Genomic DNA, 25,880 nt, shown 5'->3' on the forward strand with positions numbered 1-25,880 from the left:
CTGCTCCATTCCCGCAAGGTGCCCACTGTACAGAAGGGGAATCCTCAAGCTGTAAGGAGCTTGCTGAGCATCTGGTGTCCAGCTAGTCCATCTCCATTGCAGCTGCTGCCTCTCTGGCTCCCACTGCACTTGCACCACAGCTCCTTGGGTCTCACTGTCCTCCTCATCAGCACATGAACGTCCCAGCCTTATTCTTTCTGCTCCAGAGTCCCCTGCACATGAGCTTGCACTCTGGGGTACTGGAACACTGTTTCACCACCCTCTAGCACCAGCTCCTGGCCAGGCAAGGCCTCCGGCTGTCCCCATCCCTTCATCTGGCAACCCTTCCCTCTGCTGTTGAATCCTGGAAATGCTTCTGCTTTCCAATGTGTGACTTCTGATAGACGAGACCCTTAGAGCGTGGTAGGACCTCATAGCCTTTGAGTCCAAAGCTAAAAGCTCCAAGGACCACATGAACATCTCCTATGACTGTCGATTCCCTTTGCTCTCAACCCACTCCAACCAAACCAATTGAGAATGGCTGCCAGTCTGCCTGCCTGCCTGCCTGCCTGCCTGCCTGCCTGCCTGCCTGTCTTCCTTCCTTCCTTCCTTCCTTCCTTCCTTCCTTCCTTCCTTCCTTCCTTCCTTCCTTCTTCCCTCCCTCCTTCCTTTCTTTCCTGTTTCTTCTAGCCACACCCTCATGACCACCTAAACACAACAGTCTCACTTCTTTTGCCACTGAGCCCCTTTCACCTGGACACAAACACCTCAAAGTGCAGGCTGAGAGCATGGCAGGCTTGTGCATGTCCCCAGACCCTATTGTCCCCTGGAGTAATGAAACAATCCTGAACCGGAGTTGAGTCATGGTCCAAATCCTGAATATACCACTAGCTCTAAAACCCCAGGGGAATTAACCAATCTTTTGGGAGCTTCATTCTGTATACAAATACAAATGCTCCCATCACATAGGCTTGTCTGTTGAGATCTGGTCTTTTGCTATGATAAATATTGGTTGCTCCCAGAGAATATGAGTAGACCCAGGTGACCCCTATAACCTTGCCCTCTCACTGCCCCCCCCCAATTATCCCTGATTGGTGAATAATGATGCCAACAGCCAATAGCTGGGCAGAAGAGGCAAAGGTGGGTTCTTGGACTCCCAGGCTTGGGGTCTGAGAAGAACTATGAGAGAGAAAAAGACGCCATGGGTTAAGAGTCAAGGAAGCATGGCCATTAGAGCAGGCCAATTGGAGGTGAGAGTAGCCCAGATACAACATAGTAATAACTTGGGATTATCAAGTGGATATAGATTTGAATAGCAAAGAGAATAGATAACTGCCCACCATCAGTCTAATAAAGGCTAATAATAAATATAAAGGTCATATGTGTCTTCTGTCCAGGAACTGAATGCTCAAAGGTGGGTGGGTAGAAACCCAGGATTGGCATAACACTTTCCCAATGTGAGGCAAAACTCCTTTAAGACAAAATTCAGATTGCCAAATAAAAAACATGCACTGCCCCTTTAAGACTGGAAAGGTGGGGATAGGTGGTTCCTTAGCAATATCAGCTTTTCCCCAAATGGTGCAAAAAGTCCTGAGGGATTTGGGACAAGGGCTGAAATAGATGCTGATGTGGCACACATGATTCTGGGGGTCATAGCATAAGCTAAGACACAGCTGCGCCCAGCACCCCATGAACAGAACGGCATGCCAAGCAACGGAGCCCTTAAACTGCAGTGGCAGGCTTGGATGCCAGCCAACCGAAATCTTTCCTGGATGCTGCTGCTAGAGCGCAGCTCTGAGCCGAGGGCTGATGTCAGCGTGGTCGGGCACAAGCAGCACAATGTCTCAGCTAGGCCTGTCTGAAGATTAAACAAGATTATATGCACTGAGAATATAAACACAGGATGGGTTTGTAGCTCACTGGCATAGCATTTGCAAAAGCAAGGCTTTGTGTTTGATCCCATTGCAAAAAAAGTAAAAATAAAAATAAAGTCTATGGGGGCTGGAGAGATGGCTCAGTGGTTCCACTCTTCCAAAGGTGCTGAGTTCAACTCACAGCAACCACATGGTGGCTCACAACTATCTGAAATGGGATCTGATGCCATCTTCTGGTGTGTCTGAAGACAGTGACAGTGTACTCACATACATAAAATAAAAAATTCTTTAAAAAAATAAAGTCTATTAATATACACAGAGGGGGAGGAAGAGAAAGGGAAGGGGAGAAAAGAAGGAAGGAGGGAGAGAGGGAGGGAGAGGGAGATAAGGGGAGAGAGAAAGAGAGAGAGAGACAGAGAGAGAGAGAGAGAGAGAGAGAGAGAGAGAGAGAGAGAGAGAGAGAACAAGCACACTGTAACACAGTGGGCTTATCTGGTAGAGGAGACAATTCTTCTGTTCCTCTTTCCTCATGAAGCACCAGCATGTGGTAGCAATAGCATGATAGTCACAGGCCGTTAGCCCACCTGACACTATAAAACAGATAGCATATGAAGAACAATGATCTACTTCCCCTAGTTCTGGAGCAAAGGTAGAGTATGTATGTGACAGGAGCCTTCTCACTGGTCCTTTGAAGAAGGAGGCAGCAAGGGCCCCTCTTTGCTAGGGACATGGGTCTCAAGAGAGCTTTATCTGCAGACTCTATGCCCATCAAAGCTTTCTTCCTAAAACCTTGACCTTGGGAATCATAACTAGAACATGAATGTTGGAGGAACATAGCATTCAGTCCACAGCAAAGGAGAAAGGAAAATTGTTGCACCTGTCCAAAAAAGCCTTCAGTTCTTCGACCCTGACCTGATCATAGCTATCACCAAATACTGTAGTTACCAACATGACAATTCATGAGTCACCCAAGAAGAACTAAATATCCAGCAATAACATGATATACATATTAAGGATGAGAAGCAACTATTACATAAGTCCTTTAAAAAACTTGATTATTTTTCCATATAAATCTTAAAGACCCGGTTGGGGATTTAGCTCAGTGGTAGAGCGCTTGCCTAGGAAGCGCAAGGCCCTGGGTTCGATCCCCAGCTCCGAAAAAAAAAAGAACCAAAAAAAAAAAAATGAAAAAAAAATCTTAAAGACCCAAGTATTACTAATTTAGAGACCTCCTGTGGTAGACACAGTTGAGGGATGAGGATAGAGATGAATATGTAGGAGGAACAGGAAGGAAAAAGCAGAAGCAGGAGGAACAAGAGGAGGAAGGGGAAGAGGAGGAGGAGGAGCAGCAGCAGCAGCAGCAGCAGCAGCCGCCGCCACACTTCCTCACAGACAAATGGGTCTAGTTAGATTAGTGTAGTCTACCCTGAAACTGTACCACCCACTCTTGCCACCTCTGAAGAGATGGAAATCTGATGAAACTACAGCATCTGGACTATACACTTCTGATTACATAGCCCATGCCTTCTAGACTGGTAGTATGCTAGGAGTGGACTCGGTGGGTAGGCTATAGAATCATGTAACAGAATTAGTTCCCTAGAACCACATAGTAAAATACAAACTGAAGCTATACAATAGGGTACTAAGCCATTTCAACGGGTTAGGTAGCCAACCAGTAGGAGGAATAAAAGTCAAGTGCTAATAAGGCCTGTCAGATACCCTTTCTTCTGTGACACCTTCCTTCCCAGACAAATCCTGGCAGGCTTCATTCCCAGGAACAGCACCTGAATTGCTGGCCAGAGTCTGCATAGCTACTTTATAACAACAGCCTCTTGACAGCCCTGCAAGCTCGTCACCAGGTCTAAAGATGTCTGGTCATTGCTCCGTGCCACCCTGAACTACAGAACAATCTCAGCATGAATGCCCACCAGTGAGTGATACAAGCACTGCACATTTCCTCCCTTCCTTCAGGCTGGTCTCAACACAGTACCCAAACAGATCCTGTTAAAACTAAGTCACACGCCACTGCACTCGGACTCCACCAACATCCTTCCCTCTTCTCAAACAATTCTGTAATGACCAAAAAGTCCTGCCTAATCTACTCCTCTAACTAACCAAATGGTAGGTCCTTTCACTGCTTGCCCCTGCCATGGAGGCCTACTGGCTCTGGAACATTACAGACTCACTTGCGCATCAAGGCCAGTCTTTTTCTTGCTCTTCTTTCTGAAACTGCGGTTCACTCCCTCAATTCCCAGTCTGAACATGATATGTGACCCTCAACCCTTCCTAGCCATATTTTTCCTCCCTTGTTTTCTCCATTACTCTTTCTCTCCAGCCAGCAGAGGAAGCATCTGGAAAACTCCACAAAGACAAGTCTTCAGGTTCCCTACAGAAGCTCTATGCAGCAGCCTCAGACAGGCTTTGAGCACATGGTTTTTGTTTATAAGTAAATCGATCTTTCTGAAGAGGAAATTCTTCTCTTGTCCAAGCAAGCTCATGCTTTAGTGTAAGAGGCCAAAGAACTCAACTGCTGATTCTACCTAACCTCCCAAGGGAGCTGAAAGTACAAAGACAGAGACGAGCAAGAAGCCCAGAATGCACAGAGCGAGCTGCTGCCTTCCCAGGTATCTGTTTGTGTCCTACCTATACTAAAATAAGTGTTGGTTTTTGCACACACTTCAAAAATAGAAGTGTATTAGTCACTGAAGTCTGGCTAGGGTATGAACCATTCCATCTGCCTAGGAGTTTTGGGAGACTGCCCAGGAATAAATTTAGAAGGGGGAAAAAACCCTAAAAGATTCCCAGCCCCTGTTGAGATGTTTGTGGCACCCACATCCTTGACAAGAGTATCACTAGCTTTGTTGGCTAATGTGCCAGACAAATACCGCTCCCGCATCAGAATTCCGGTGAGGCTCCATGTGCGTCTACGGGCTTTGAACAGAAGAGTTAAGGAAAACAGGAGGCAAGCCTGAATTCCTGCTAGGCATCCCCTCCTACCGCTCAGGGCTACTGTCTCTGCAGCGGTTTCTAAGGCATTGAGAAAGCACGTTCACCTCTGTCATGTGCTTAGTATCTCTGGGCTTAGGAAGAAAGCATCTCCATCTTTTTCTGTCTCACAGCTGTACCCTTTTTTCCTCTTCTCCCTCCTCACGAAAATTTAAATATGGGCACACTCCCACTAGAACTAGCAGAGCACAATTTATGAGTTTTGCAAACCTATGGGAAATTCTTTCAAATTTCCAAGTTTCCAAACAAATTGGCCTCAGTCATGGGACATTCTAGGCTGACTCAAACCACAGAGGGAAGCAAGCAGGCTGCCAACTCAAAGTGAACCCCACACTTCAAAGACGAGGAGAAGCTAAGGTCACCAGAGGGGACAGGAGGCAGCTGTTGGTAGCAGCAGTAACAACAGAACATAGGATCACGCTATGTTTCAGCTCAGCTCTTGCTCTTCCCGCTGGCTGCCCTCCTGAAACTTATTCCAAAAGACAAGCCACTCTGACGAGAACCCATTCTAGAACCATGAATAGCCTAGAGGTGTGACTTCAGCGGCCACTGAGGAATGTAAGCATGAGCTTCTCTTACTCCAAATGAGAACCACCAATAAAGGAAAGCTCGGGCTCTCACTTCAGAGGACTAGACCAGAAGAATCGACAACAAGGCAGTTACATAGGAAATACAGCCTGGCACCAAAACTTCATTCACTGTTTTAGAAAAAGAAGCAAAGATCCAAATGAGAGAATGAAAGATTCTGGTGCTAGGCAAAGGTCACTAGAACAATGTCCCAGGAAGCAATTCTACAATTGGATCCCATCCCATCCCACAGTCTGTAGTCCAGTCTGAAAGACTTTTATTAGCACCCCGCCCACAAAAAAAGGTTTCAGGCTTACATAACACATTACGAAAAGTGAGGGAAATAGTTAATATATTCATCTGCTGATTATCGCTAAGTAAACAGTTCTGCGGTTAAGAACATGATGGATATGGAGGATGAACTGCAAACCAGGCTTAGAAGCTAAACAACTAGGGGCAGGTTCCTTAGCTTCTCTGTGAAATGTGCTATTTGTAGGGGCCATTACAAAGGCGAGAGCCTTCCTTTCACAGCTGCACAATCAAGCATGAAAATATTGGCAGGTTTTTGCTGTTATCACTATGGCTGAATGCCTTTTATGGGCTAGTAACAAGGTATATTGACGTAATTAAGATAAGTGGTTTTCTGCCCTCAAAAGCTGGTGATCTAAGCGATAACACACGTGGCTTCACTTTCACTCATCTATAGAACATGTAACTTAGACTCTGGGATCCAGCCCTGTGGATCCAGTACCTTAAATTAATTCAAAACAAGCTTCATGAACAATTATGAAACCTGAAACAAAACCATCTGTAACACAAGAGAAAAACCTTTCAGACTTGGATCAGTAAAACATACACTTAATAAAAAGAAAAGCCCCATGTTTGAATATGCTATGTTCTCAGAACTCCAAAAGCATGAAAAGAAATGATCAAGCTTTTCAAATGGACAAATATCTGACTTGCAATTTCACTAAAGAACATATGCAGCTGGGTGGTGGTGGTGCATGCCTTTAATCCTAGCCCTCAGGAGGCAGACATAGGTGGATCTCTGTGAGTTCGAGGCCAGCCTGGTCTACATAGTGGGGTACACAGAGAAACCCAGTCTCTAAAAACAAAGCCAAAAAAAAAAAAAAAAAAAAAAAAAAAAAACAACGCTAAACAAAACAAGTATGCTGATGGCCTGTGAGCACTGCAAAGATGCTCCTATCATTAAACCTGGGAAAAACAAGGTCGAAGTCAGTCTGCATGACAGCTGGAGAGGGCCTCAAATCTAAGCAAGACAGGCAGCTCAAGGCCAGGACACAGCACCAGAACTCCACACACTGCTGGCAGCAAAGCAGTCCCAACATTTTGGAAGGAAAAATAAAACAGAATGCAATTTCTTCTCCCCCTCACCATCCCACCACCATTCCAGGGCTTCACCCTTCTCCATCTCCCACTCCTCCCACTCCTCCCACTCCAGGGCCTCCTGGGTTAGGTGTCCACTCCAGCACTGAGTCACACCCCAGCACTGTTTACGGCAGATAACACACACCAGCTTAATAACTTTAAATTGGAGATGGCCCACCTGCTTTCAAATGGTGAGCGATGTACCATATCCACCCAAAGGCGTGCTTAGCAACAGAAGTGCGTGAAGCACCACCACAGCCAAAACAGCTGGAAAGCATGTGCAAGAGTCAGACTCAGAGGGAGACAACGCACACTACTCATCTGACATTCTGGCAGCCTGTGACCAGAATGACCTCTGTCAGAACCTGAGGGAAACAGAAGCAGCCACATACAAAAGGGTAACAGAGATTAAACACACTTGTCAAAACTCACAGCACTATACACTGGAAAGAGTTGATTACTGCATTTAATTATTTAATCACATGTTAACTCTGTCCTGGGTGGCCATGAGACTATGGCATCATTATTCCTCAGGCCTGGGCCATGGCCAGAGCTCAGACTTTGACGCACAGGAGCAAGCTCTCTTCACTGCTCATTCCCCGCCCTCCATGCTGCTACTCTCTGGGAGAGGGGACCCTTTGCTGATCACTGAGGAACTGGATTCCAAGTAAAAGCACTTACAGGAAGTGCAGACAGGCCCTTAATTGTGCTCTAATGAAAGCATGAAGTCCTCTTAAACCACAGAATACTGTAGGCTGAATGGCACCTGAAGAGCTCCTCAGCATGTCCGTGCTTCCTGCACTTGCCAGGCCATGGAGGGACTCTCCCCTTTTCTTCCGGGTTTGTATTTGAGATGGGGGCTCATGGGGTCAAGGCTGCTAGCAACTTGCTATGTTGTTCCTCCTGCCTCCATCCCCTCAACTACTGAGATTACAAATGTGAGCCATCATGGCTGGCTCTCAAGTCCCCCTCCTCCCTCCTCCTCTTCTTCTTCCTTCCCTCTCCCCCCTCTCCTCTCCTCTCCTCCTTCTCGTCCTCCTCCTCCTCCTCCTCCCCTTTTTCTTTTTGGTTTTTGGTTTTTTAAGACAGGGTCTCTCTGTGTATCCCTGGCTGTCCTGGCACTCTCTCTGTAAACCACACTATCCTCAAAGTCATGGAGATCCACCGACCTCTGCCTCCAGTGCTGGGATTAAAGGCGTTTGCCAGCACAGCCCAGCTAGGCTTTTCTCAATACAACAAAGAATGGAGGCAGAGTATAGGGGAGCCAGATTTGTTAAGGCTTAATCATAAATTCTTCAGGAATATATAGTTCAGCTGGTGGTTTCCTTTAAAGTGCAGTCTCTTAAGAACTAACTGAAATCATTTCCAAACAAGCAAAATCTATTAAATAGTCCGTGTAACTTAGCTTTTGCATTAAAAAATTAATAATGACAACTTCATCTTTGCATGTTGACTAGTCAAAGAGAACAGCAACCATAAAGCAGACCTAGAAATAACAAAGACAATTTCATTTTTAAAGAAAAAGGGAAAAATTAAACAATACACCTTCCTTGTCAAATGCTGCAATGATACTAACATTTGAAGAGGAGTTGGAATGCCTGGATTTGAATCCTACTGGGTTCTGTCATTCTAACTCAACAGTACGTTGATTTCATCTTAGGTGACTAAGAAAATGGGAACTCAGAAGCAACAGCAACTAACTCAAAGACAAACAAAAGCCAGCATCCACTCTCATCCAAGTAGAGCACACCATTCCATACCCCTTCAAAAGGCATCTCCAGGTACCTCATTGTTTCAGTTTGAGAAAATGGCTCCCAGCAGGTTCAAATCTTTCAATGCTTGGTTCCTAGCTGTAACCTAGTTGGAAAGGATTAGGAAGTGTGCTCTCAATCGTGATTAAAAACTACATGGTATTGGTACAGAGACAGGCAGATAGATCAATGGAATAGAACTGAAGACCCAGAAATGAACCCACATACCTATGGTCACTTGATCTTTGACAAAGGAGCTATAACTATCCGGTGGGAAAAAGACAGCATTTTCTACAAATGGTGCTGGTTCAACTGGAGGTCAGCATGTAGAAAAATTCAAATTGATCCATTCTTATCTCCAGATACAAAGCTCAAGTCCAAGTGGATCAAAGACCTCCACATAAAACCAGATACACTCAGACTAATAGAAGAAAGAGTGGGGAAGAGCCTCAAGCACATAGGCACAGGGGGGAAATTTCCTGAACAGAACACCAATGGCTTATGCTCTAAGATCAAGAATCGACAAATGAGACCTCAGAAAATTACAAAGCTTCCGTAAGGCAAAGAAAGGACACTGTCATTAGGACAAACGGCAACCAACAGATTGGGAAAAGATCTTTACCAATCTTACATCTGACAGAAGGCTAATATCTAATACATACAAAGAACTCAAGAAATCAGACACCAGAGAATCAAATAATCCTATTAAAAAATGGGGTACAGAACTAAACAAAGAATTCTCAACTGAGGAATACCGAATGGATGAGAAGCACCTAAAGAAATGTTCAACATCCTTACTCATCAAGGAAATGCAAATCAAAACAACCCTGAGATTTCACCTCACACCAGTGAGAATGGCTAAGATCAAAAACTCAGATGACAGTAGATACTGGCGAGGATGTGGAGAAAGAGGAACACTCTTCCATTGTTGGTGGGATTGCAGACTGGTACAACCATTCTGGAAATCAGTCTGGTGGTTCCTCAGAAAATTGGACATAGTACTTACTACCTGAGGACTCAGCTATATCACTCCTGGGCATACATCCAAAAGATGCCCCAACATATAACAAGGACATATGCTCCACTATGTTCATAGCAGCCTTATTTATAATAGCCAGAAGCTGGAAAGAACCCAGATGCCCTCCAACAGAGGAATGGATACAGAAAATGTGGTACATCTACACAATGGAATATTACTCAGCTATCAAAAACAATGACTTTATAGGCAAATGGATGGAACTGGAAAATATCATCCTGAGTGAGGTAACTCAATCACAAAAACAAACAAACAAACAAAACACTACATGGCATGCACTCGCTGATAAGTGGATATTAGCCCTAAAGCTTGGAATACCCAAGAAAAAATTCACAGATCATATGAAGCTCAAGAAGAAGGAAGACCAAAATGTTGATGCTTCAGTCCTTCTTAGAAGGCAGAACAAAATACTCAGGGGAGGAAATACAGGGACATATTGTGGAGCAGGGACTGAAGAAAAGATCATCCAGAGACTGTCCCACCTAGGGATCCATCCCATATGCAGCCACCAAACCCAGTCACTATTGCTGATGCCAAGAAGTGCTTGCTGACAGGAGTCAGATATAGATGTCTCCTGAGAGGCTCTGCCGGAGCTCTACTGATACAGATGAGGATGCTTGCAGCTAACCACTGGACTGAACAAAGGGACCCCAATGGAGAAGTTAGAGAAAAGACCGAAGGAGCTGAAGGGGTTTGCAACTCTATAGAAAGAACAACAATATCAACCAACCAGACCATACCAGAGCTCCCAGGGACTAAACTACCAACCAAAGAGTACACATGGAGGGACCCATGGCTCTAGCCACATATGTAGATGATGGCCTTATCGGGCATTAGTAGGAGTAAAACTCCCTTAGTCCTGTGAAGGCTGGTTTTCCCAATGTAGGGGAATGCCAGGACATTGAGGTTGGAGTGTGTGTGGGAGTGGGAGCATCCTCATAGAAGCAGGGAGAGGAGAGAGGGGGTATAGGAGAGGGGAAAAGAGTATAACATTTGAAATGTAAATACATAAAGTATCCAAGAAAAAAATGTTTTAAAAAAGTAAGTGTGCTCTCGTTAGAGTAGGTGTGTCCTTGTTGGAAGAGGTATGCTGTGGACTTTGAGGTTTCAAAAACCCATGATAGGACCTGTCTGCCCGCCTGCCTGCCTGCCTGCCTGCCTGTCTGTGTCTCTCTCTGCCTATGGATCAGAATGTAAAGCTCTACACTACTTCTCCAGCACCACACCTGACTGGATGCAGCCCAGTGCCCTGCCATGATGATGAGCCTGTGAAACTGTAAACCAGCCCACAATTAAGTGGCGTCTCCCCACAGCAAATGAACAGTGACTAGGACAACACATCCTCCACCAATTCCTCCTGCCATCTCCACCCCAAGTAGATGGCCAATAAACATTAGGGGAAAGCCCATGCAGGGTTATTAATCCACTATTATTAACCTCTGTATTTATTCATAAAGCGAATAAGTACTGTCATGTTTTTATACTTGAAGTGAAAGGTTAAGAAAGTTACATCACTGGCTGCTAATTAAAAGGAAAATAGGCTGATTAGATGTTTCAGCCAGTCCAAGGGCTAGCACCAAACCCAAGGAAATGGAGAGAACTGACTCTTTGGGTCTCCTCAGACACCAGGATGACATGCGTACTGACGCAAGCACATACACACAAACACAAACAAATTCACGCACAGTGGAGACTGGGGTTTCCCCTGAAGGGAAGAATTTCCAGCAATCAAGATGACCCAGGATTGTGAGCAGAGCTGACGAGGAGGAAATTAAGTCAGCTAGCAGTGGCAAGTAGGCTACTAAAGAGACAAGGCTAACATCAGGACAGAGGTCTGACCTAAAAATAAACTTGTAGGCATGTAAGTAATAGTTAAAACCACAAGATTCAATGCCTAGAACTCAAAGAAGTGTTTCATGCAATGTCAATCAACCCTTCACTGACAGTGGCAAACTAAGCTGAAAGAAAGGCAGCGCTGTTGGTGGGGAGCAAGCTGATGCAGCCACTGTGGAAATCAGTGTGCACGGCTAGATCCCCTATGACTTGGCTGAGCCTGGGCACACACACAGGGCCCCACTTGGTACTGTGGAGACATGTCTCATCCAAGTGCATTGCCACTCTAGTCACAATGGCTTGAACCTGGAATCAGCGTAAGTCTATCAGCTGATGAGTAATGGATGTGAGATATGTATATACAAGGAGCCACACGGCTGTAAAGAAGAACGAAGTTATGAAATATGCAATTACATGGGTGAAACTGGAAAAAATATAGTAAGTGATGCAACCAGGCATAGAAAACCAAGCACACACTTCCTCATGTGTGGATTCTAGCTTTGAATCTCTAATTATGAGTGTTCCACTTGGAGTACCCACAGAAAAAAGCTATTGGGAGGGAAAGGCCTTGGGTGTATTGGGAGAAAACAGGTAACAAGAAAGCACAAAGTGGGAGTGCTGAGTACAGAGATGCTTAAACAGGGAGGGGTGGGAAAGAGGGTTAAACAGTGAATGGTGTATGAAAAGCTATATGGAAACTTACTATCCTGTAGCCAAATTTTAAAATGTACTTATTAAGAGAGAGCATTTCATGGGAGATTTTTCTGCATGACTTGAAAAGCTGCTTGCAGAAGCCAGGAGTTATTAAACAAAAACCCTAGTGTCAGATATGGGATGACACTTCCTTAGAAACAGCTGGACATGGAGACCCCAAAACCATACCAGCCCTTGCCATCCCTCTTAGTTGCCTACCAGCACTAACAAGATCTATTGCTGAAGACACCAGACCACCTAAATGCAAGACACAGACAAGTTCAGCAGGAACTGAGCAGGGAGAGTCCTCTTTGCTGGTTAGCATCCACAGTCCTACAAATACTAAAATAAGCTACCAGGGGCAATAGGCATCAGGGTTCTTATCAAGCTGTAAATCTTAAGTCTACCAGAACAACCTGCCAAGAGCGTGCCCACTTGCACAACAGTCACATTACTGTTATAATAGGAGTAATTAACTGCCCTCCCTGGTTGATTTGAGACCCACTTCACAGGAGGAAATTCATGTGGATATTATAAACCTTGCCAAAAATATATAGCAAACAAGATCACAGGGGCGGGGGTGCACAGTACTACTGCTTAACAAATGAACATGGCATCAACCTGCTTTCTGAATACTTATGTTTATTAATGTAAACATTAATCAGGGAGGCCTCTCTGTCCATAGCAATAGTGAAGATGCAGAGACTCATGTCTGTAAACCATGAGGAGAGTAGCTGACTGATGAGTGCCAGGGTCTAAAGGAGATATGTCTCTTATCCCCTCTAAGGCTTGGGGACACTGAAGGAAAACAAATAAAAAAAATGAAAGGGCCCGGAGGTAAAAGGTTGTGAAATGGCATCACTCCTGGACAAGACATAGCATTCATGAACTCACAGTCAGCTATGCATGCCTGCACTGGGTCTGGACAAGAATGGGCCTGTCAAGAGTCAGGGATGGGTGGAGCTCAGAGGGCCCCATACTATCTGCTACTGATAGATCTAGGGAGGGGGAGCCACCGTACTCCCTTGTGTGCCCAACCCACCAGGAGAGGAGGTTATTCAGGATTCCACTGTACTGGGCTATCCAGGGAGCCATGATATTGGGCTATCCATGGTTCCCCTATACTAGACTATCTGGGGTCCCACTACATTGGGTTACCTAGAGTTCCACTATACTGAGCTATTCAGGGTTCCACTATACTGGGCTATCTAGGGTTCCACTATGGATTGTTCTAATCCAATGGTCACAGAGATAGCACTGAGTAAATTAAAGTCACTAAACAAAAACTGAAGTCATGATCTGGAATGGGAAAATGGCAGTAGGGGAGAGTAGTTGATAGCAATGGAATTAATAAGGCAGGGAGTAAAGTCAGAGAAGTCAGCATAGATTCTATACTTATTAGAAATTGTTAAATGACAATTATTTTCCAACACTGTTTATTATTTTATGTGTATGAATGTTGTGTCTGGTATCTGTGGAGTCCAGAAGAGGACATCAGATCCCCCTAGAGGTGGAGTTACAGATGGTGTGAGCTCCCATGTGGTTGCTGGAAATTGAACCTGGGTCCTATGGAAGAGCAGCCAGTGCTCTTAACTGCTGAGTCATCTCCCAGCCACACAAAATTACTATTTTTTAAAAGGCAGTGACATAGCTACAGTCAGATACTAACAACTGCAGTGGAACTGAATTTCTTGAGAGCATTACCTGTCATCAAGTTTAGTAAGCCGAAAAGTGTTCTCTGGCACAGGGAAGAAGGAGCACAACCCCAAATGGAATGCATTGAATATGGAACCCGCCTTCTGTTTCTTATGAAACATTAGCAAGAAACACTAAAATATATTTACTGAATTATAGGTACTCCATAAATGTATTTTATAAGTCAACAGATTGACAATCAAACGACTAGCCTAATCCTATGCTGTGACACATATCTAAACCCCACTTGTCAGTAAAATTATATTTAATTCAATATTTTTACTTACCTGATATTTAGGCCAATAAAATTTGTCCACGTGAAAATATAATCTCCACCAAAGACCATTCCGATATAAGTTATTAATATATTCTAAAAAGAAATATACGTTATTAATATATTCTAAAAAGAAGATGGTTGTATAGTTACAGAACTCTGAGCTTTTGAAATGTACGTGTAAGAACACTTGCGATTCAAGTACAACATAAATAAGCATACAGTACCAGCGAAGGTCTATCATGTGAATGTAGCAGGAGGGGAGCAGGAATGCAGGATCTCTACCATGAGCTTCCCCATCTGTTTCTCCAAAGGACAAACATCTCATCTACATGAAGAATACTACGTATGATCACCTTGTTCTGCCTCCTAGTGTGGCCAACGTGATTTCTTTTTCTCCCACTGGGATAACTGCTGACTTGTGAGAAAAGGGTACAAAAAAGCGTTTTCTTTTTAAAAGTGAAAAGGAAGACTGGGTAGCAGTGGTACACCTTTAATTCCAGCATCCAGGAGGCAGAGGTGGGTGGCTTGCACCTTGTGAGTTTGAAGTCAGCCTGTTCTATAAAATGAGTTTCAGGATATACAGGGCTACACAGAGAAACTCTGCCTTGAACAACTCCCCTCAAAAAACCATGAGAAAGGAAGATGGAGAGTTGACCAACATACAATGTTTTGAGGACTCTTCCTGGATAGCTTTAAAAAACACAAGAATAGGGTCAGGCATACACACACTGGCACACGTGTGTGTTTGTGCACACAGAAACACAGACACATAGAATTTTACAAGTTAACTTCTACTAGGTAGTCCCTAATGATGATGACCATGCACTTTGTATATAGGACTAGGAGGACCTGAGCTAAATCCAACTTGAAAGTCTTACCACTGACAAGTAGCTTTCACAGTACCAGAAGGTGCTATGGGAGCTTCCAAAAGAGGGAAGCAAACGATAATCCCGCCCATGTGGGCTACAGTGACCAGCAGGGCAAGAGCTCAGAGGCTGCAATGGTGACACTCAAATCGTGGTAGTACCAGCAGCTATCTAATTGGATTACAGCCCACTTAATAATCATGCCTGGTACTGGAAACCTAGCCAACTACCCAGGCCTTGTGAAGTCATGGATCTTAGAGGAGCTCCTACTACCTCCATTTACCAGGCCAGCCTACTTACTAATTGCACTCTAAACACTTAGCCTTACACTCACAGATCAATGTGGCTCTCATCCCTCATCAAAGAAACCTCTCCTTGTAACTGATAAGGACCTTCCACACAGAAATTACTGGAAAGTACCAAAGAACATCACATTAACTCAGAGCTAAGACTGTAACTCCCAATCTATGCAGCTAAGAGTCCAGGCTTTGCTATTCAGGATGTGACTTGGTGTATCCAGGGCAGGGTTAAGAATTTCTATTAGTAACTTGCTATTCTAAGCAACTTTCCTATTATACTGAGGGAAACATGGAATCCAATCTAAGGTTTTGTGAGGCTGAGATCCTTACATGGAAGCTTAAAGCAGCTTAAGAAAACGATGGCTGATCTCTGAAAGCTGTGATCAACACTATTTCAGAAGCTCCACTGTGGCTCACGAAACTATGGGCAGCCATGGCTTAGGAAAACTCCCATCTTTTACTTATAAAACCACACAGCAGACAGGAGCAAAAACAACAGTGAACTAACCAATCGTTTACTCCTCCCTAGAGTTTAAAATGAAACCAACAGGAGGTAGGCAGCAACAGGAAGCACAGACAGCCACGTGATCATGGTGGCATGGGTACCCTGTACTGACCATGATGGGGCATGGACAGCCACGTGATCATGGTGGCATGGGTACCCTGTACTGACCATGATGGGGCATGGACAGCCATGTGATCATGGTGGCATGGGTACCCTGTACTGACCATGATGGGGCATGGACAGCCACATGATCATGGTGGCATGGGTACCCTGTACTGACCATGATGGGGCATGGACAGCCACGTGATCATGGTGGCATGGGTACCCTGTACTGACCATGATGGGGCATGGACAGCCATGTGATCATGGTGGCATGGGTACCCTGTACTGACCATGATGGGGCATGGACAGCCATGTGATCATGGTGGCATGGGTACCCTCTGTTGACCATGGCAGAGTGTTCCAAAAATCTAAGCAAATAGACTGGGCAGTTTCAATTAATTGTGGACTTTTCCTGCCCACCTCCTCCTGGGCTGAAGATGTGGCACCAATTCTTGACCCACTGTGTTCTTGCCGTCGTCCATTCAGCTCTGGAAGTATGCATTTACAAGCAGAACACAGCTGGGAGTAATTTAGGGTTGGCAGCTCCACCCCCTTGAGTAGAGACTGCCTCTACACAAGCTTTCTGAGAGATTTCATGCAACTGATTTGTTACATTTGGAGTCAAACTCAGACTTCATGATGAGGAGCTACAGATTGTCAAGAGTGTTAGCCCAGTGCAGTTTCTCCAAAGTTCGATGAGTCTTACTCCACTGGGGTGTGGAGAAAAATCTAAAGATAGCTCCAGCCTTCCCTCTCCACTCCTTCCTCACTTTGACAAGGGCATCAGAGTGGCAACTGCTCTGCTCTTCCAAAATGGTCCTAGGCCTGCCTCTCTCGGTTTGGTCTCTCTCAGAAGGCAGGCCCACTTTGCCACTTGCCGAGGAATCTGAGTATCTGGGCATTCTTAAAAATGAAAAGCTAGAACCATTAAGTCTGATAAAGAGGTCCTGGGTTTTGATTAACTTTAGCAATACCAAGTTACCTGGGTTTTTCTGCGTGAAGGTAAATGATCCTCCCTTAAATAAAATGGACAGGAGGAAAGACATCCCTGGGAATGTCAGGCACAACTTTAGGAGCCTCAGATGTAAGAAATACACAGGCATGTGAGGGCAACTCAGACAGAAGAAACCCACCTTGATTAGCTTCTGGCAAGCTTCACCTCCCACAGAAAGTTAGCACTTAGAGCACAACAGCTCTCACTGGGGACTGAAGAGATGTGTCTATCAATCTGTCATGAAAACAGTCTTTTCCACTTTCTTCCTCTACAGTAACTGGTGTGTCTAACTTTTCCCACATTCCCCAGAACTAAGTCACCTTCAAGTAGAGACTATGCCCTTGCTAAGTTCTTACAAACTGATTTAGAAATTACCACTACATGTCAAGCTACTAAGCCAGCAAGTAGGAATAAGGCTAAGAGTTAGGCTACTGACAGACTCTTTTTGAAACGTTATTACTTTATTAATATTGCTGTGCATATGACAGTGAGGAGCACTGTATGGAATCAGCTTGCTCTGCCCACTTTTACATGAATTCTAAGACTCAAGCTCAGGCCATCAGGTCACACAGCAAGTGCTCTTTACCTGCTGGGCCACCATCTGTCTCCACAGACAAATTTTAATTAATTTTTTTTTCTTAACAGTTTGTACTTATTTATTTTGGGGGGCACTTGTCCCACAGTATGTAAGTGAGGTCAGAGGACAGATTGTTAAGAGTCAATTCTCACCTTCTAACATGTGAGTTCTAGAGAACTCATGTCACCAGACTGGGCAGCAAGCATGTTTACAGTTTTAATTTAGAGGAACGACTTGTACATAAAGCAGATTCCAAAAGGAAACTACTGCTCTTTCCTCTCACCTTAATGCAGCCGACTATTGTTGTGGTCAGAGCAGAGTTATACTGAGTACAGAGTACTGTAGCATACATCAAGATGAACCTAGGGCAGAGAAGGAAAGGGTCTGTTACAGGCTACAGCTTACTGTCCCACAGTCCCTCACTAGGAGAAATAACCAGTGGAGGCCGTGCAGGCTCTGTGCAACTGAGAGCTTTTCATGCCTGTCAACGGCTTCACTTTTGAAATGGCACTCAAGAGAAACACACATCTATCTTCTTACTGAGGGTTCTTCCTGCTACCAAAACCATGAACAGCTCATTCACAATGATGAGGGCTCTTTAAAGAACGTCCTTCCTGCTACTTGTGCAAGCCAGACAGAATGCTCAGGGCTCACAGGCCCCTGTCATCTGGGCACTTGCCATAGGGATAAAGTGACCCATGACCAGGATGATAGCAAGAGAGCTTCTCAATAGTGGGAGAAAACAAAATGAGAATTAAGAGGGGATGGCAGGTCTGCCCAACAGCTACCTGACAACATTTCTAATGCCCAGGTCACAGAGGCTTTTGAAGCTGTCTCGCTGTGTGCATGTCCGGGCATGAGCTACAACTAAACTGACCAGCTAAAGAAAACACAGCTGGGAACTACAGACACCCTCTGCCCTTCTACACAGAAGCCAAGCGGCCCCAAACTGAGATGCCACCACCGCCAGCCACTAACAAACAAACTTAGACAATTAAGCTCCAAGCCTGCTTTCTTGAATGAGGTCAATGACGTAGTCAGAGGTCAGTGTTGAAGAATGAAATTATATAAATAGAAATACTGTGGCTGCTATCACACAGAAGGATGATGGGTAAATATCCATTCCTGTCTCCATCCATTCGTGCATGACTTCAGTAGCATATTCCCAGGGGTTATGAGGCCACCAGAATCTAGAAGGTGACACACTCTGGAGACTGAACAAGACACCCAGAAACAAGGGAGAAGACTCTAGAACAAATTCCTGAAACCTACTTCTCTAAGAAATGATCTGCTAAGAATGTATTAAGGCTTACTTACCCCATCACACAGGAGAGGGTGAACTGCAGCAGGAACAGGGCGTCGGCCCAGCCCTCAAACTCCATTGCCTGCAATAGACAAGAAAGCACTGGGTTTCAGAGCAGGCCCTCCAAACAGCTGTCAGTCATTAACTGAAGTCCTTCTGTTCAGTTGTCACCTCCCTGCTACAGCATCCAAGGCCTGAGAGTGATTCTCAAGAGTTTCAAATGCTGGGGGATGGAGAGCCCGTCTTCTTTAAGGGTGTGGCCTCTGATGGATGGTCCCACACCCATGAGTACATGGGCAAGATAAACTGAACTGCTCGGTTCTTTCTAAAAAGGATGGGGAACACGAGCTTGGTAGGGGAGGGGACTAGAGATGTGGTCTAATGATAAAGAACAGTTGCTGGGCTTCTAGAAGACCTGAGTTTGACTCCCTGGAGGACTGCCTTCAGGGAATCTGACACTCTTCCAGACACTATGAGCACCCCCACACGTAGCGCTTGTGCGCTCGTGCACACACACACACACACACACACACACACACACACACACACACACACACATACAAATAAAACTAAATAAATTTAAATTAGGAGTGGGTGGGAAGAGTGGGGTAAATATAATCAAAATAAATCCTATGTATATACGAAACTCTCCAAGAATGAATTAAATAGTATATTCTAAAATAGAATAGCAGATATGTGTACTTGAAATGTACAGGAATATGAACTTCCCCATCCTGCTATTAAAGAAAATGATCTTTTCTTAAAGATACAAGTCACACCTGCCTAGGTGTGCCATTTTTGCAAGTAGCTGTCGATCAAAGGCTTTGCTGACCGCACTGTAACGCACGGAAGCTCAAGTACAGCCCTAAGCTGCACGTGCAGCAGAAGCCAATCTGAAGGAAACTCGTCAATGAATGTTCTCCTCCTTGGAAGCTCTTATTCTGTTGTTTTTGCTGGTTATTTTAAACCAAATTTTAAGAACCCCAAAAAGAGTGCAGCATCATTTCCCATCAGAAGAGGGTTAAGTAAATGTGAGAAAAATTTCAGCTTTTATCTCCGTGCCAACCTATCCAGCTCCAACTTTCCCTGTATCCAACCAAAGCCCGGTTTGTGGCTGCCACAATACCAGGCTTTTCCTGATCACGAAACCCAAGATGAAGAAGTTTCATCTCTGGCAGCCTTTCCTGTCCACCATGGCCCTGTGCACCCGTCAGGTTAAAGGCTCCTTCCTGAGGCTGCCACTCAGCGAGCACTGCAGTGGTCCTCAATGGCCCCATGGCTCTCAGCTCCCACTGCTTTCCTGCACCACAGCTACAGACTGTGAGCTGCAACAGGAAAGACCCACCATTGATGTAACCTCATCCCTCACACAGCAGTTACCCAGCTTGTTCATGGATCTTTCTTTTTGAAGTCTATCATATAAAAAGAAAAGCCACCAATACGATGTAATAACACAGTAATCAAGACATGTAAAGTTCATAACCACTATTACAAGATAGGCCGACTCTATACCCAACCCAAGCACCCCCTGCTCATCGCAATCAAATAGGGGCCCGTATTCCTAGCCCTGGACACCTCTCAAGTCTTCTGCTAGCATAACAGGCCTGGCAGGAATGAAGATCTTCTAAAAGCACACTGTCTCTCAATCTATTATAGTCTAATAGTAGACTATTAGACAACTGAAACAATGGGCCCCAAAGCAATTGAAATTTCCCTAAGAATCTCATGCTGAGTCTGATTCCCAGCACCCACAAGGCGGCTCACAAGCATCCATAACTCCAGTCCAACCCAACACCCCCTACTGGGGTTCAGTGCCACTAGCACAGCTTTGCTGTCTAACAACTTTGGGTAGAACAACTGTATAGCATAAACTCTTTTCTCCTTGTGCTGGCATAACTCTGATTAATCCAGGTGCTGCAGACCTTGTCATGGACTCATCCATACTGTCACTTATGACAGCATTCCGCCCTGAGAATAAATATAATGAAGTTTGCGGGCTCACTCTCAAGGGACTTGCATTTGCACTCTTCCCACATAATTTGTTCTCTAACATACAGCTGCAGTGAACCTCTGTGGCCACATTCTCACTGACCTTAATAAAACCTGGACCAGACTGATGGTTTCTTTTGGTGAGTTCATCTTGACTTTATAAGAAACTGCCAGATTGTTTTCCACAGTGCTGCACTATTTTGTGTCCTCACTAGCACTGTTTGGGGTTCTCACTGCTCTGCATTCTGACACACTTACAACTGTTTTGGGCCAATCCACCAATCAGTAAGTGGTCTCTTGTAATCCTAATTTGTATTTCTCTACTGACTGACAAGTATTTCTAACATGCTTATTTATATTAGCATTTCTTTTATGAAACATGTGCACCAATACTTTGCTCTGTGTGTGAGACATGTACATACCCATGTGTCCTGCTGCACACGCCTGTATCTGCACATGCAGCCATGCAGAGGCCAGAGCAAGACCTCAGAGGCCATATTCTCACCCTCTATCTTCTGCTTTGAAACAGGGTCTCTCACAGAACCCAGGAAGCTCCATTTTGAGCCAGGCTGCCCAGCCAGTGAGGTCCATTTGCTTCTCCCCCTCAGCTGAGCTTTAGTATACACAGCCCTGCCTGTTGCTGTTGTTATTTCGTCTTGTATGTGGATGCTGGGGATCCAAAATCAGGTTCTTACACACTGAGCCATCTCCCCAGTCCTTCCACAAATCCTATTTACTTATCTGGGGAAGAGAATGCACGTGCTATGTGTTGGAGTCAGAAGAAAATTTTGGAAAGTTGGGTCCTACTTCTACTATGTGGGTTCAGGGATCAAACTCAGGTCATTGGTCTTGGTGGCAAGTACCTTTACCCACTAAGCCATCTCTCTGGCCCCTCCAAAATCTTGTCTTCCAATGACTGGTTTCTACGGGGTTTTAGATGAATTCTCAGTAAATACCCTTATTAATAATAGGTCCTACACATGAGCACATGACTACATGAGGGGAAAGTCATCAGCATTACACCCCGAGCTCTTTCTCTTGGCTCTACACGTGGGTGTGCAACTCTGACATCTTGGGGCACTGTGCTAAGGAGTTTATTCATGTTTGCCACTGATGAAAGTAAACTAAAACAGTCAAAGTACTGCCTGCTATTTACAGGGGGCTTCTGCCCACATCATGTTATTTGACTGTCAGAACACTCATGTGAGAGGGAGTAAAGCTCTCCTTATCCCTACAAGACAACACTCAACTAATAGCAGGTCACTGAACTAATATAGATAGGTCTGAGTTTGCAAACTCCAAGCCTTAAGGCTCTCTTTATATAGAACACTAGTTTTTATTCTAGTAATGAATAGTCAAAGGCAACAAAGAATTCTCCTGGGATCCCTGCTCCTTTCCATAAGTATTTGGCTTGCCCCTGAAGAAAGTTAGTCAACCTGCTGTATTCTGGCTTTAGCACAGGAATAGATCTTCGGCTGTAACTATGGCAAGAAGCAGCCACTTGAAAACAGCTGTAGAAAGAATATGACTCAAGCCGTCCCTACAACACACAAGGATCTGCTCACTCTGCCACAAGAGGGCATGAGAGAGGAAAGAGGGAGGGAGGGAGGGAGGGAGGGAGGGAGGGAGGGCAATAAAAGCTACTCCTTACTAAGTGTCTCAACTATGCACTAAACTCAGAAGCACACAATTACCGAGCTCATAGGTGTGTGTCCTGCCCTATAATCTAGTCATCCCATCTATGCCGAGCAAGAAAGAAAACCAGGGAAACTGAGACACTGGAAAGGGAAAGAAGTCCTTATGGTCTGCTCTGCATTTGCTGCTGCACAAAGTGTCAAAGTTTTCAACACAGATGCTCAGTTGCTAAAATCCTCTTATGTCAAGCACAGGTTTGGAAAAGAACAAATGGACTGTGCTTGCTTTCAGGCAGAATGCATGTAATCTTTGGATGTGCCCATATTAGCTCTCCTCCTTCAAGTAAACCTGAACAAGGTCCCTCCATACCACTTCATACTTTTGTTTATAAAAGAGAATCCAAGAGAAGTAAGACAGCTCACATATTTTTTACTTTTTTGACTGAGTCTTACTATATATCCCTGTCTAGTTACAACTCTATGTAGGCTAGGCTGATCTAGAACTCACAGAGATCTGTCTCTCTCTGTTTTCCAACTGCTGGGATTAAGGGCATGTGCCATCACTCTCTAATTTTTTACTTAATTTTAAAAAATTAATTTGTAAGCACTGCTTAATCTTGTCGAGACTTCCTAGAAGAAAGCTGTCTATTAAGACTGATCTACTGACTAGAACTTCTGACTAGTTGGAATGGCTGGAACGTTGCAGGTCCAAACTTCTCTCAGGCTAGCTTTAAACCAGGATTAGCCATTATTAGTCCAGCTCTGTGTAGGAACTAACATCATATGACTACCAAATAACAACACTTTGGAATCTACTAATGTAGCAGACTACCAGCTTCTACCAACACAAAGGCTAAAGTATCATAAGAAACTGTGAGCCTCCCCCATCTTCCTGAAACACCTCCCTGAAGTGCCCACCATGATACATTTAAACTTGCCTTGGTTTATGACTTCCTTTTTTCCTTAAAACCATAAAACTTACTGACATCACTTCCACACTGGTATATTATATTTGGGGCAGCATAAACTGTGTTCCTGGGCCCTGGTCACTATAGTTTGGCTCTAGAATAAATTACCTTTCATTCACTGAAAGGTAAGAGCTTGCTTTTGCACCAACAATCTTCAAACCTGGTAAGCTACATCCTTTGAGAATGTAACTTCAAGAAATCCCAAATATATACTGTTAACACACGGTTATCTCTCTTTCTCTGGGTTCTCTTTATAAACACACTAACTATAATGTACATTAGACTGCTAAATTGTCATGTGCTGTGTGTGTAAACTTATTAAAGCAGACTTTGGAAGCTAAGGAGCCTCTCCTACTCCAGACTTGAGAATGTTTACTTCAAGAGTCCTCCAGGGCCTTTTGTACAGAGACAGGCTGGCCCCAGCTCTGTACCTGGGAGAGGAAAGAACAAGGAAGCAGCCCAAGAGTAAAGACACTGTGTCTTTGCAAACAGCTAGAAGGTGAACCATTTCCCACAAAGATCATCAAACAAAGGCCCATCTGGCTTTTTCTCCTGCCAGTTGGGCCCTTTGGTGATGGACTGCTCAACTGTTCAAGTCTGGGAAGGGCCATGTTTCCTCCAAAGTTGTGGGTCTATCAGCCACCCTGTCTTTGTTCAAATTAACCAATTCTCATTTAGAGAAATTTAGGGAAAAGAAAACCCCTCAAAGATCTTTAAAAACTGGAGTCTCGAGAAAGACTGGATCTCCAGTCCTCCCTCTGCTTTGTAGAGAGTTTTTCTCTGTGTGCCTCACTGTGTGTTTCCTCACCCCCAAAGAAGCCTTTCATCACCAACTAATCTGCCTGCTTCGTATGAGATTTCTCGTACTTGCTGCACTTGAGTTTCTTCTGCCTTCTAATTCTTAAGTGGCAGAGAAAATCGACCTGATCAAGATCCCTAGACAGTAACACATCCCTGCAGAGAATCTCAGTCAGGAACTCCAGTAAGCTGACTCCACTCTCCCAGTCCATTTCTGCTGCATTCGTGTAAACCCTCAGTTTCCGTGTCCCTTGTTTGCATCTCAATCGGGCTACTCCAGTGGCTTCTGCTGGGCATTGAGAGCATCTGGTTCAGCGTTTTGCTTTATGCTGTCTCTTCTATCTGCTACTCACTACTGACTTTTGCTTGCTATATTTTATAAATTGACCATTTACAACTGAAAGCCTACTATAATAGATATTCTCCAGACAATAACGGAACAAACACTAACTTTGCTCCATCCTCATTCTGAAATTCTTTTTTCTTTTCCTTTTTGTTTAGTCTTTACTTAAATTGAGGTCCTGAAGGGTGAAATTTCTCAGATCACTCGTCTCTTCCCACTGTACTAACATACACTTTTGTGGAAACAACATAACCTTATTTTCCCCTTTATGCCTCTATTTAGAAACTCTTACTAGATAACAAGTCAAAAGTAGTTCAGGCTGGAGTGTACCTCAATGGCAGGCCACTTGCCTAGCAACATGAGACCATGGGTTCAAGGTCCTCTTTGCCACCATCTTGGAAATGTTACTTGACTTCTGTCTTACCGAAGTGGGGAAATCCCATTCCAGCTGCCTTTTGTGAGGACCAACAAAGAGAATAAACAGCACCTTAAACATGTCTGGAATGCACACACAGAGAGAGATGTTGCTCTCTTAGGCTCCTCCACTGTGAACTCTCAGCGGTCAGTTTGTATGTAAAGTTTTATTCTTCATAAAAACTGTGTACAGATGGCACAGTGACTATGAACTTCATCAGTCAGGAAAAAAAAGTATTTTAAACAAAACAAAGCTTCTGTGTCTTGAGAAAACTGGTAAAGAGCATTATGAAGAGGGTGGCCTGCCCGGTCATGCCATGTGGTACAGAACTGACTGGGAGCGGTGCCCCACACAGGCCTGCAGTCCTCAGTCTGCTCAGTGACAGCTGGTATTACAGATTACACAGATGCTTCCTTCTGTTCTGAAGGACGTTTCCAGTCCTACAGGTGCTGCTGGCCCAGTGCAAGACCACAGGCCTTTCAGACTTCCAAGACCAGGAATATCACACACTCGAAGGCAAAGTGCAGACAAACTAACCACTTCTGGGAATCAGGCACACTTGGTTTGGATGAGAAATTTTTGTTTTGATTTTTGAATAATTTGTTGGTTAAATAAAAATATTTGAAAAAATAAACTTTGTTCTTTTGTTGCTTGGGTTATTTAAACTGGCAGAAAGGGGGCGTCTATGAAAGTGGCACTTGTGAGCCCTCTGCAACATGATCCCTGCACGATGTCAAGCCAGCAAGAACAGCCACTGTTCCGGCAGGAACACTAACTGAGACACACACACACACACACACACATACTCACACACATATACATACTCTCACACACACACTCACACACATATACACACTCACACACACACTCACACACTCACACACTCACATACACACACACCCTTATACACACACACACTCACACACACACACCCTTATACACACACACACACATACACACACACACACACACACACACACACGGAAA

At 44.5% G+C, this 25,880-nt stretch overlaps 1 protein-coding gene across 3 annotated transcripts in view; it reads right to left on the minus strand.

Moving 5' to 3' along the window:
- Slc35d1 (solute carrier family 35 member D1) overlaps window positions 1-25,880 on the minus strand; it is a 52,612-nt gene that overhangs the window by 8,780 nt on the left and 17,952 nt on the right. For 2 of the 3 annotated variants that reach the window (XM_039109539.2, NM_001106668.2), the window contains exons 9-11: window positions 18,761-18,828; window positions 17,727-17,805; window positions 14,111-14,193 (exon numbers count right to left, since the gene is read on the minus strand). In XM_039109539.2, the coding sequence (XP_038965467.1) occupies window positions 14,111-14,193; window positions 17,727-17,805; window positions 18,761-18,828 (230 nt within the window). The remainder of the gene's footprint in view (window positions 1-14,110; window positions 14,194-17,726; window positions 17,806-18,760; window positions 18,829-25,880) is intronic. The other variant, XR_005504392.1, reaches the window with a different exon arrangement.

The sequence above is a fragment of the Rattus norvegicus genome, chromosome 5 (assembly GCF_036323735.1).
Source record: "Rattus norvegicus strain BN/NHsdMcwi chromosome 5, GRCr8, whole genome shotgun sequence".
Taxonomy (NCBI): domain Eukaryota; kingdom Metazoa; phylum Chordata; class Mammalia; order Rodentia; family Muridae; genus Rattus; species Rattus norvegicus.